At 40.1% G+C, this 12,802-nt stretch overlaps 1 protein-coding gene across 3 annotated transcripts in view; it reads left to right on the top strand.

The window, feature by feature from the left end:
* LOC108160796 overlaps positions 1–12,802 on the top strand; it is an 85,538-nt gene that overhangs the window by 71,021 nt on the left and 1,715 nt on the right. For all 3 annotated transcript variants that reach the window (XM_017295013.2, XM_033397893.1, XM_033397892.1), the window contains exon 4: positions 12,153–12,745. In XM_017295013.2, the coding sequence (XP_017150502.2) occupies positions 12,153–12,745 (593 nt within the window). The remainder of the gene's footprint in view (positions 1–12,152; positions 12,746–12,802) is intronic.

Below are 12,802 nucleotides of genomic sequence, written 5' to 3'. Positions count from 1 at the left end.
CGCAGTTTTCATCTGTTTGGCTACAAAGGCAATTCATCTTGAAGCGGTCACGGGCTTAACCACCGAACACTTTCTCATGCTACTGTCAACACATGTATAGCGACTGCGGCACGAACTTCATTGGTGCCGACCGGGCTCTTCAAACCTGGCAAATACATTTGAAACGAGAGCTACCGACAACTGTAATACCTGCTTTAGCGGCCCAAAACGTCGAATGGCATTTTAATCCACCGCATAGTCCTAATTTCGGAGGCCTTTGGGAGGCAAATGTAAAGTCTGTCAAAACACATCTCTATCGAGCCTTTTCAGGATATAAAATGACCTACGAACAACTTGCTACCGTGCTAACACAAATTGAAGCCTGTTTAAATTCCAGGCCATTATGTCCACTAAGCGAGGAGCCGGAGGACCTAGCTGTCCTCACCCCGGCCCATTTTCTTATTGGAGATTCATTATTAGCTCCGCCGGATGTAACGACAAGGGATGTTCCACTCACAGTCCAATTTCTGGAAGGACAGAAAATGATCCGGCAATTTTGGAAGCGTTGGAGTTCGGATTGGCTATCACATCTTCAAGCCCGTCCAAAGTGGCGACATGAAACCGACAATCTACAAGTCAGCGATCTAGTAATTGTCAAGGATGACCGACTGCCACCCAACGAGTGGAAACTGAGAAGGATAATAGTTCACCCTGGAGCTGACAGTTTAGTCAGAGTCGCAACTGTTAAAACAGCATCAGGCGTATACAAACGATCGGTCTCTAAACTATGTCGGCTACCGTTGCCACAGACCTCAGAATAATCCTACCACCGTTGCTAGCTCCATTCGACCATACATGTACCATAACGAACACTTTATTTATTCACAGAGCATTCACATGTGACATCCTTTGGTTTCTAATACTGGTCCCAGTATTGGGGGCGGCATGGACGGTTTTCTAAGGGTTGAACTACAAAGAGAGTGAGAGCGCTCTAACTGCGATTGCCCACTCGGAGAACGGCGTCGTTTCATGCTAGGGCGGCGTAACCTCGTCTCCGATCACCATGAATAGTCTTCGTTTGCGTGTCGACGAAATCACAACGACAATTAGCAGTTGCAGCCGGCCGCGCTTAAACCCGTATTACCCATTACATTGTACTCTATACGCGATTACGATTAAAGTTTAAGTTGATTGAAGTCCAAATGAATAAATCTCGAATTGTCTATATCGTGTAGTACATTATTAAACGCAAAGATTCCCCAGAGCATTTCTGCTCAACATTGAAATCTCGTATCGAGGATTTCACAACACATATTTATGATTATTTTTTCGTGTCTGTGTTATTTCTTTGGTTCAACGGCTTATGAAAATATGATAATAAAAACATACGACGGCAAAAACAGCAACCAGCCATTTGAAAACTCGTAAATCAAGCCCCACGCAATGTCTGCTCCGTTTGGCAAATATAAAAGATATTTTTCTTTCTTTTCTACTCCCCTTTGAAAAATAAAGCAAAAAAAAAATTCAATTATTTGCCATATCAAACGGTCATTGACTGACCGATGACTGGTCAGTGGCAGGGTCTTCTCTGGCCTTTTCTTTGTCGAGTATGACATGACCCCATCCCTGGCCAATCTCCACTTTTTCCTGCATGACCTTAACCCTTGGGTTAGCTATTAATGTTTACGAGTGACGACGGGGGAGACTTGGGTCGAAAAACGTTGGATAGTTGGACGACTTCGGAGTAGTGTTGGGTAAACATTGCTCATTTTGGTGACCATGTTCACTTGTTCTTTTTTAGTAAGTGAGTCAACTCACTCATATTGCTCACTTGCTCTCTTAGATTGCTCAGTTACTCACTTGCTCAGTTGCTCACTTGCTCAGTTGCTCACTTGCTCACTCAGTTGTTCACTTGCTCACTCAGTTGTTCACTATTCATGCACAGATGGTTCCAAATTTCAATATACTTTCGAATTAGCGACATACTGAATTTTTGAAAGAGTAAACAGCTTTGCCGGTAATACAAAAAGTGTGAAGTAAACGCAAATATGAGCAAAAGCTGCCAGATCGCAATATGCCCTTTGAGGAGCAAAATTGCCCAAAAAGTGAGTAGAGAACAAGTGAACAACAAAGAACAAGTGAGCAAAAAAGAACAAGTGAACAACAAAGAAGAAGTGAACAACAAGAAACAGCTTGGAAGGAACATGTTCAGTTGCTCACTTAAGTGAACACTCATGAGCAACACAACACTACTTCGGAGGTACCATAAACATTATTCTTATTGATTTGGAGGGCCGTTAAAATGGCAAATATTTGATGAACTCTTTCGCTCTCTCTCTGAGAAAATCGCCGGAATTTGAATGGAATATAAAAAGCCACTGCCCTGTCCGAAAAATGTACTCATATTCCAATTAAACCATTTTTGACTGGACCAGCCCACGCACTTGCCTGCCTTCCCTCATTATCACATATTGAGTTTCCCAATTTCAGAGCCACAATCCCGCACACAGCCAGAGGGAGAGGGCAATACCACGCGGTGGCGCAAATGCCGGTGACACATACGATGAGGAAGGGACGCGCGAAGGTTTCACATCGATGGACAGGCATAGCTCTGCGTATTTGCTGGCCTCATATGTCGCACTCTGCCGGTTTCATCCTGCCCCCACATACCTACATAGATACGTACACATGTATGTCTGTCCATCCCACATCCCGGACCAATCAATGCTGCAGGCTGCATGCTGATGCTGATGCTGATGCTGACGGTGATGGTGATGGTGTCATGTAGGAGTAATGGATGAAAACGACGAAAATCGGGATTTCGTGGGTGTGGAATGACTTTTGCGCCTCGCATTTAAATGAAGGCAGGCTTAACCGGATTTCGCTGTGTGGCCAGAGGAGCTGTTGGGAATGATTTTAAATCCACTTTCCTCAGGTACCTTCTTCTCCTTCGTCCATGGGGATTGGCTGGTTTTTGACTTCGGTTTGGAAGTTGGTTTTGCGGATACCATAGACGGTGGCTATACATGGCCTCGTGGCGACTCACTCAACAGGCTCCAATTAACTTTCTTCAAATACGTTAGCAGCTGCGTCCTCTAATTGGGTTCACTTTTACTGCATTTTTCCTATTCCAGTGTCGTTGGTGCAGCTGTACTCCACGTGCCTGGACAGGGTGCTCCAGGACAGGGAGCGCCCCACGATGGTGTCCCATTAATGAAAAATACTTTTTGTAATGTATATATCTACTATGTGGATATTTGTGTATTGTGTTTGTGTATGTGTTTATGGTTTAATGTCATTCGCTCGCTGAGTTTATGGGGTCGTTGTCGTTCAGGGCCAAAATAAAATGAGTATAGTTCTTGATGAACTACTTACAAATGTCGAGGCAATTCCATATACCCATAGCGAGGGGAAAGTACGGGTATGTAGACGTAGACCTAAATGACTACTAAATAAGTACATATGTGGGTACAGGCACGTTGGATTGGAATTATTTTGCCAGTTCAATAGCACAAAGTGAGTTGTTGGCTTTTCCTTTTGTTTGTTGAAAAGGCAAAAAGTCGAGAGCCAAATAAAATCTACGATATATTAAGGTTTACCTCTCAATCCATCCATTAAGAAAAGGCTGATGGGCCTCTCTAAGAAGTCTGATATCTAAAATTGACTTTGTATTTGCCTAATTTCGCCGCCTAAGTAGTGGGCGCTGGGCATAAGTATCCACGTCTTTTGGACCCAGCGGCAAACAGAAATATGTAATTAACATGGCCAATTCAGGTGGTGGTGGTGGGTATGTTGCTGTCGTCAATTGCATTCGGCCGCAGGGCAGCGTTGTGTATACGTAATTTATAAATGAATTTCATGCCTTTGCGGTTATCACGGCGTAGCCAAACCCAAGGAGTATTATAACCAAAAGGCAGACAGGGCGTGGAAGGATGTGGAAGTAGAGGTTAATTCAATTAGTGTTGTGTTTGCATTGGCCTTTGCCATGCTGTGCTTTGTATTGCGGCACATGCCACACTCTCCACCGCACACGCTCGCATCTACACATACAATTGATATAATTGATTGAAGCAATCAATGCACTTTGCTGCACTTTACCTTGAGGCAATCAAGAGCCTGTATAAATGCATATAAATCCAGAATGCATACATCGAGAAGCTGCTCTGCCTTTTGGAATGGTCACTGGTTACGGCCAATATTTTTCAGCACTAGAAATTACATACATATAGTTAAATATCCGCAACTCGATTTTAAGTTTTTTAAAAAAGACTTTTATTTTACAACTTAAATATCTTTATGTCACAAGATTTAAATGAATTCCCCGACTTGACTTTGGGTCTGCTTGTCTCAAACGGAACTGATCTCTCTGCTGCTGGCTAGTTTCCATGAGCCCTTCTCTTGGAACTCCCGACTCTGGCTTCGCGCGTTGCTTTCCTCGGCTGCATCTTCGTGTCGGTGGCGTACGTGCCTGGATCGATATTTGGGGATGCGTCGGCTTTGATGGAAGGCATCCACTGCTGGCGATCGGTGTTGCATTACATGACGGAGCTAGGAATGTGATACTCCTTGGTTTTATGTCTAGCTTTGATTGGTCCTCATGAGTGGCGTGATTCTAAAGAATGGATTTCTCGAGAGTGGCGTGATTCTAATGTTGATGAAACAATGTGGTCCATTGTTTATATTATGGGGGGCCCTAGCTTGGAGTATGGGAAGAAACAGTTATTGATTCTTGAGTGGGGTCCTGTTACTTGTGTGGATGGGGTGGATGAATTGTACATAAACATAATGTGTATGGGATGTGGGGAATTATGGATATGTCACTCCCCCAACGTTTGTTATTAGCCTGTCCCTAGGCGATTACCCTCGGTTATAGTGACGGGGTGTCAAGTGCGGTGGCTGAGGTTGGTTCCTCTTCTGCTTCTATTATAGGGTTAATACATTTAACCGTGACTCTTTTAGAAGTTTTCTTAAATTTAACAGCTACATAACTTAGTAGTACTAATATAATTATGACAAATGAAATTAGTAGACTTATTTGTAATAGGTTACTATATTTGGTGTATTGCATAATTATTTCATTAGTTTGGACATACGACAGTGGTTTTATTTTAGTTATGTTGTTGTTGACATAAACATTCTGGGCAAAATCTAACTATGTGTTTGATATTATAAATTCATTTAATTGGATTGAACAGTTGTAGATTTTTATAATGGTTTTTTCCTTCCGCTTTGATTTCTTGGTTTACACAATTCTGGTTTAGCGTTGTTTTTGGAAGATTCCATGTGATTAGTATATTGGGTTCAATAAAGTTTATTTGAAAGTTTTGAAAAGTTTTGGAATATGGACATTTAGTGGGAATTTGCATTAAAATTCCTTTTATACAATGGTCATTGGTTTTCAATCTAGTTTCTTTAACAAATACTTCTTCATTTTTTATGTAGTACTTGTCGTATGTCATATCTGTTAACATGTTATTTAATTCGTCTGGATACGGAACGATTTTATAGATTGGTACTTTTGTAATGTCTTTGGGAATGTTGGAAATTATTAGAATTTCGTTGGTATCGGATTTTAGCCATGTGGAGGTTTTTATATTTAGTATTTTCTCAGAATTTATTTGTTCCAGGTAGTCTTGTTTTAATAATTTTGGATTAAATATACCGAGCCTAGTTAATTGCATACCTAGTTCTATATCTTCGATATATTCTGTGAAATGTTGTAGATTGAATATCAAAATTTCTATTTGTTGATTCCTGTCTTTTTCTTCATTTAGTTTGTTTATAACGTTTATTCCGCTATTAACTGCATCTATTACCAAATTTAGTTCATTCATTTGAATGCTATGGCTGGCTAAATTTTCTATTTTTTGTTCCAAATCGACTTTATCTTCCTGATCTAGTGTTCCAAAGAGATATTTGTAGGCTGTTCCTACTATATTGATTAGGCCTCTTTTATTTCTTTTGCTTATTTTTAGCCCGTTCATTTCTCTTTGCAATTTGTCTACTAGATATTTTATTTGGATTATGTCCTGGAATTTAGTGGCTTGCATTAATAAATTTTGGTATAGTTCTTCGGTTTTAGTTACATTAACAGTTAGATAATGGTATTCGTAATTGATAGGTATGTTAATCGATCCAGTTTTGAATATCATATATCCGTTTTGGGATTTTATAGGATTTATTTCTATGTTTTGGCCCTGTGCCATTACGATGTTAATTATGAGGAAGATGAGGATTTTAATTGTGTTTAAGTTCGCCGATTCCATTAACTTCCTCGGTTTCTCTGGAATTATTATATTTGCTTCTATTAGATTTCTTCTTTTTCTTGAATTTTGATTTATAATGAGTTATTTTCCTACCCCTATTCTTTTCTTCATAATGTTTTTCGTCTACCTGTCTAATTTCGCCCGTCCTTTTGAAAGGATTTGTTACCTTAGACTTAACTAAAGGTGATAGTTTATAGCGGGTATCTACTTCATACTCTATGCGGTTTTTATTTAATTGAGTGATTTTATTCACTTTAATTAGTTGGGTGTCATAATCAGGTGAGCCTGCATAAATGAATATATCAGCTGGTGTCCTATTTGTGGTATTATGTTTGGTTTTATGATTATAAGTATAAAGAATTAATTCAAACTTCGTGAATCTATCTTCTGGGTTATCCTCGCTAGATATTATTCTTAATTTTTCATTTACTGTTTTATGAAATCTTTCTACGTCAGATATCCCATTTTTGCTGGAAGTGATCTCTATTTTGACGTTTTCCGCATTCAGCCATGCTTGCAATGCTGTGCACATAAAAGCTGAATCTTTATCGGCTTTGATTTCAATTGGTTTGCCCATCTCGTTAAAAACTTTCATGATGGCTCTTTTTGCTTCTAACCAGTCACGACTTTTTACTTCTATAAGAGTGGCAAACTTCGAGTATACGTCAATACATGATAGGAACTGTTGGTTACCAACCATATATAAATCTATGACGTATTTCTCTCTGATGTTCAGTATTTCCGGTGTAGTTTCGAATGCCAACTTCGTATTTCTATGCTCTGTTTTGGCAATATTACAAGTAGGACATTCGTTTATGATGTTTTGGATTAGTTTTTGATAATCCGGGTAATAGTATTTTCCCCTAAACCAATTGACGGTTTTCTCTATCCCTGGATGGAGTAAGCCTTTATGATTCTTTAATATGGTTTCTTTAAATTCAGCGTAATTCTGAATATCTAGGAGTTTCGTGCTTGATTTAATAGCTTTGGTTATATTGTTAGAATTAATGATTTCTAAATAGGCTTTTTGGAATGGAGGAAAATCTATTTCGTTATGGAAATATAATGCGCTCTTTTTGGTGCATAGATATTCCTTTATTATATCCTTCGCTAAGGTGTTAGTCATTTCCTTATACGTGATCTTGATGATTAGCTTGTGAAAATAACGAATTGTTTCTACCTTATCTTCATTGCCTTTTATTAGCTCAATTTGCCGATTGTAATAGTTAATTGGTCTTTCCGTGATAGCAATGTGATTTAGATTGTCTTCCTGTGCGCTATGTACAGTTGCACCAACGCTATTGGAAGCTTCTCCAAGGAGATTTTCATTAATCTTTACCCTTGATAAGGCATCAGCTACATGATTTTCTTTGCCTGGTAGATATTTCATTTTAAAATCAAACTCATTCAGTTTTATTTTCACCTTTGTAATTTCATATTTGGCTACTTGAGGTTGTTCAACCAAATCAAGGGTTTATGATGGCTTTGTATCTCGAATGTTCTACCGAACAGGAATGAACGGAAATACTTGGTTGCCCATACGATCGCTAATAATTCCTTTTCGATGGCTGAATAGTTTATTTCATGTTCATTTAGGGTTCTGCTAGCGTAGCAGATCGGTTTGTGTTCTTGTGACAAAACCGCTCCCAATGCTATGTTACTAGCGTCGGTTGTTACCGTGAACATTTTGTCAAAGTCTGGGAACGCAAGGATAGGGTCTGATGTGATGAGTACTTTTAGTCTCTCAAATGCCTCGACGTACTTTTCTTCCTTGGGGTCTATGACAGCTCCTTTCTTTAGTTTGAGTGTCATGGGTTTTGCTATGTTTGCAAAATTAGGAATGAATTTCCTGTAGACAATGCCAGAGATTTTGCCTGGATTTGGTACTATTCCTTCAGTAGTGACTACATGACCTAGGAATTCAGTTTCCTTTTTCATGAATTCACATTTATCCATTTGTAGCTTCAAGTTGGCGTCTCTCAACTTTCCAAATACTCTCCTTAGTGACAACAAGTGTTCTTCCAATGAAGTGGAAAATATAATGATGTCATCTAAGTATACAAAGCAATCTTTGAAGATTAACTCATCTAGCAGATTGTTCATACATCTTTGGAAGGTAGCTGGGGCAGTGGTTAGCCCAAAGGGCATACGAGTGAACTCGTAATGTCCATGCTTAGTGGAGAACGCAGTTTTGGGGATTGAGCTAGGTTCCATGGGTATTTGATGGAAACCTTTTTCTAAATCGATTGTCGTAAAATACTGACATTTACCTAGTTTGTCTAGGATTTCATCCATTCGTGGAGTTGGGAATTTGTCCTTAACTGTTATTTCATTTAGACTTCTATAGTCTACTACCATTCCATATTTTTGCTTTCCTGAAGCATCTATCTTCTTCGGAATCATAGATATGGGCGAGCAGTAAGGAGAATTCGACTTTCGAATTATTCCCTGCCTGATCATATCTTTGATTTGCTGGTTTACCTCCTGATCATGTATCTGGGCATATTTGTATGGTCGTCTGTAGACCGGGTCTTCATGTTGAGTTTTGATCTCGTGCTTGATTGTACTTGTGAAAGTCAAATTGTCACCTTCTCTGTACTGCACATCCTTAAACTCATATAAGACCTTCTTTTACTCTTCCCTCTCTTCGTCGTTAAAGTGTTCAAATCTTAATTGATTACATTCCCTTAATTCACTGTCTAGAGCGGAAGCGAAGTATTGATCTCCCTCTGGAGATGGGTCAAGGCACTTAGGTGCGATCTTCTCTTCTTTTGTAGAGGGATCAGTGCACTTCTGTGCGGTCTTGCCGGCTTCAATAACTTCTCCACTCTGAATGATTGGGTACGACCTAGCTCCTAGTGTTACAGTGTAATTTCTGTAATCGATGACGGCTTTACTTGCCATCAAGTATTCTCTTCCTAATAAAATATCATAATTTTCGGAAAAGTTATGTATGTAGAACTTTTGTTCGGACGGACATGTTTTGTTCGCATTCCTCATTATACTCTTAGTTAAACGGACAGGTCTATTGATGGTATGGACCGTAAGGTTATCGTCTTTTATCTCGGAATCTGTATAATTGTCTTTCATGATGTTGATCGATGATCCCGAGTCAGCGATACACCTTAATATTCTTTTATTAATGGTAATGTTTATATAGGGTCCTCCTCGGTTTCTTCCGAGGCGGCTTGATGAAAATTTACGTCCATCTTCGTTTGGCCACTCTGGCTCTCCCTCCCTCTTTTAGTAGGTTGGTTGGGTCCACTCCCACTAGCTTGGTTTTGAGATATTTGCTGATTGAATGGATTCTGAGCCCTACCTTGATTCAAGGAATTTTTGAACTCATTGTATAATCCAGGATTTTGGGAATTTTGATTTTGATTTGTTCGATTAGTCTGACCTGTTCCAAATGAACTCTGAGTTTGGTTGTGATAGTTAGTAGTATTATAATTTGGATAATAGTTTCCAACATTGTTTCGATTTGATTGAGACGATTTCGATTGATCTTTATTTGTACCTGAATCTGTTGTACTAGCTTCGTACAATCCTTCTTCTTGTGCTGCCTTCTTAAGATTAGACAATGTGGTAATATCTTTTCTTGCTAAGGTCATGAACATTCTGTCAGGAAGTTTTCGAGTAATGACATCTTTAATTGTGTTGTTCAAAGCGTTTTTATAAATGACATTATTTTCTGGTATCTTTTCTAAGTTTAGCTTATTGTTTATTAATAATGCTTTTATCTCTAATTCTTCTATAAACTTACGAAGACTGCCGTTGAATCTGGTGGTGTATAGTTGTCGTAAGAGTTCTTCATATGGTGTGTGATTTTTGAACTCGTTGATCAGCGCCGTCTTCAGTTCGAGCCACGTGTTGGGTTGTATCATTTGCGATATGCGTTGTGCCTCTCCTGACAGTTGGATCTCGGTCGCTCCAAATAGGATCCTTTGTTGGCGAAGATCTTCAGTTGGATATAATCCGCATACATATTCGATTCGTTTGATAAATGAGCTTAGCTGTCCAGATGAACCGTCATAGGCAGGTATTTGTCTGATCGACAGCTGTGCCTGGTTCAAGTGGATTTCGCTCAATGATGGTGGTGGTAACGCCATGTTGTTGGTGTTGATTGGGTTTTGTTTTGTTTTCAGTATTTTTTAACTTTATTTTGGTTCACTTGTAAGTTTTTTGTTTTTGTATTTAGTGTTTCACTGTTCTTGGTGGATCACTATCTCCGCTTACTTCAGTTCACTTAATTTTAGTTTTGCAAATCGTATGTGCTCGTAACACATAGGTTCTTTGGCGGATTTCACAATTTTATTAACGATTCCGGGATTACGTGATCACCGTAATTAGAAATTACACAAGCTGACCATTACCGAAATATAGGAGTTAATTTTAAACGAAATCCTACCGACTGCGCCAGTTAAATATCCGCAACTCGATTTTAAGTTTTTTAAAAAAGACTTTTATTTTACAACTTAAATATCTTTATGTCACAAGATTTAAATGAATTCCCCGACTTGACTTTGGGTCTGCTTGTCTCAAACGGAACTGATCTCTCTGCTGCTGGCTAGTTTCCATGAGCCCTTCTCTTGGAACTCCCGACTCTGGCTTCGGGCGTTGCTTTCCTCGGCTGCATCTTCATGTCGGTGGCGTACGTGCCTGGATCGATATTTGGGGATGCGTCGGCTTTGATGGAAGGCATCCACTGCTGGCGATCGGTGTTGCATTACATGACGGAGCTAGGAATGTGATACTCCTTGGTTTTATGGCTAGCTTTGATTGGTCCTCATGAGTGGCGTGATTCTAAAGAATCGATTTCTCGAGAGTGGCGTGATTCTAATGTTGATGAAACAATGTGGTCCATTGTTTATATTATGGGGGGCCCTAGCTTGGAGTATGGGAAGAAACAGTTATTGATTCTTGAGTGGGGTCCTGTTACTTGTGTGGATGGGGTGGATGAATTGTACATAAACATAATGTGTATGGGATGTGGGGAATTATGGATATGTCACTATATGTATGTACGACTGTGTATATACTGGTGCATTTGTAAACCTCACTGATAGTGGGGTCCAGAGTTCATTCAGGCAAATGTAATGGCAGTCCCATACACATGATAGCCACAGAAATGTTGGAAAATATCTTAAATTTCATCCAAAAGCCAAAAAATCTGTACAGGCCTGCAGAACAGAGTTGTTTGTTTGGTATTTGCCTTTGACCAACAGTTATGGTGTTCCGGATATTAGGTGTGGGTGTGGGTGTGGGCTTAGAGCAGAGCTGACCAGAAAATTCCTGAGCAAAACAGCTGCAGTACACATAGTTTGGGGCAAATTGAAAAATCACAAAAACCAACAACCACAACTACAGCAGCATCCAGCGCGAAACAACCAGAATCGACATCAGCAAAGTATAAGCCAAAATATATTTTCCTACCTGGCAACAAATTGGCAGCTAAATGAAAAACATTCGGGGATGATTGAAGGGCGAGGAAAGGAAGGGGGAGCAAAACGATGGACAGTTTCAGAACTAATATGGAGGAGTGGGTTGTGATTCCACTAGTTCAAGGGAAATTTCCGAATTAATTGTTGGGCTACAAGCAAAAGTATGCAAAACATTTGTCTGGTGGGGGATGAAACCACATCGATCGATACTCCATTACCGAAAGAGAAAGAAAGAAAAAAACCTATAAATCTGTAGCATGGATAAGCCACATATGATCCCCCCTCCCCCATCTCTCATCTAGCCAGTCCAAAAAACATGTGAAAATACAATACCTATATAATTAATTTCATCAGCATAAATGCCCACAATTCCCCATCTTGATCGACATAATAAGTATAAACGTGACCGGGGGAATTTCCATTATTGATGTACATTTTTAACTGTTTTTTTTTTGTTTTTCTGCAGGAAGCATATCGTCGCTGGGTGTGCAGCACGCTGGTGCCATATTTTGCCGAGCCAAAGGACGTTGCGCCACTCGGGAATGAGCAGAGTCGCAATGCGAAAACCCCGGGCAAAAACAAGCGTTCGGCGTGGAGTGCAACCTGGACTGAGGGAGGGGGAGCTGGTGGAGCTGGAGGAGCTGGAGGAGCTGGAGGAGTGAACGGAATCAAGCATAAATCTCTGAAATTAATCAGCAATAACAATAAATCAAATAACGGCAATAACATGAACGAGCGTCAGATTAATCAGAAGACTGACAAGAGCTCGACGGCGAATGGGAACGAGGAAAACGCGAACGCGATCGCAAACGTGAACGGGGACAATGACCGCAATGTGGAGGATGCGATTGGCAGGGAACTGGCTCAGACATTCTATGATGTTGTTGGCATGTCTAATCCCCACCAGAGCCAGGTGGCGGCGGGAGTGGAGGATGGAGGCGAGGGGCCGGTTGCCGTGGCCGCGGCTGAGGCTGAAACACAATCCAATAATTTTATATCGACTGCCAATAATGCGGATCCCAGAGCCTTGGATCCAGTGATATCAAAACTTCAAAAGAGGTATGTAAGTCGTCCCGGAAAATTCCCCCCCCCCCGGAAAGACCCATGAAAGATAAT

The sequence above is a fragment of the Drosophila miranda genome (genome assembly GCF_003369915.1).
Source record: "Drosophila miranda strain MSH22 chromosome Y unlocalized genomic scaffold, D.miranda_PacBio2.1 Contig_Y2_pilon, whole genome shotgun sequence".
Classification (NCBI taxonomy): domain Eukaryota; kingdom Metazoa; phylum Arthropoda; class Insecta; order Diptera; family Drosophilidae; genus Drosophila; species Drosophila miranda.
The sequence above is the reverse complement of the archived record's forward strand: the minus strand, read 5'-3'. Positions and strand labels throughout refer to the sequence as shown.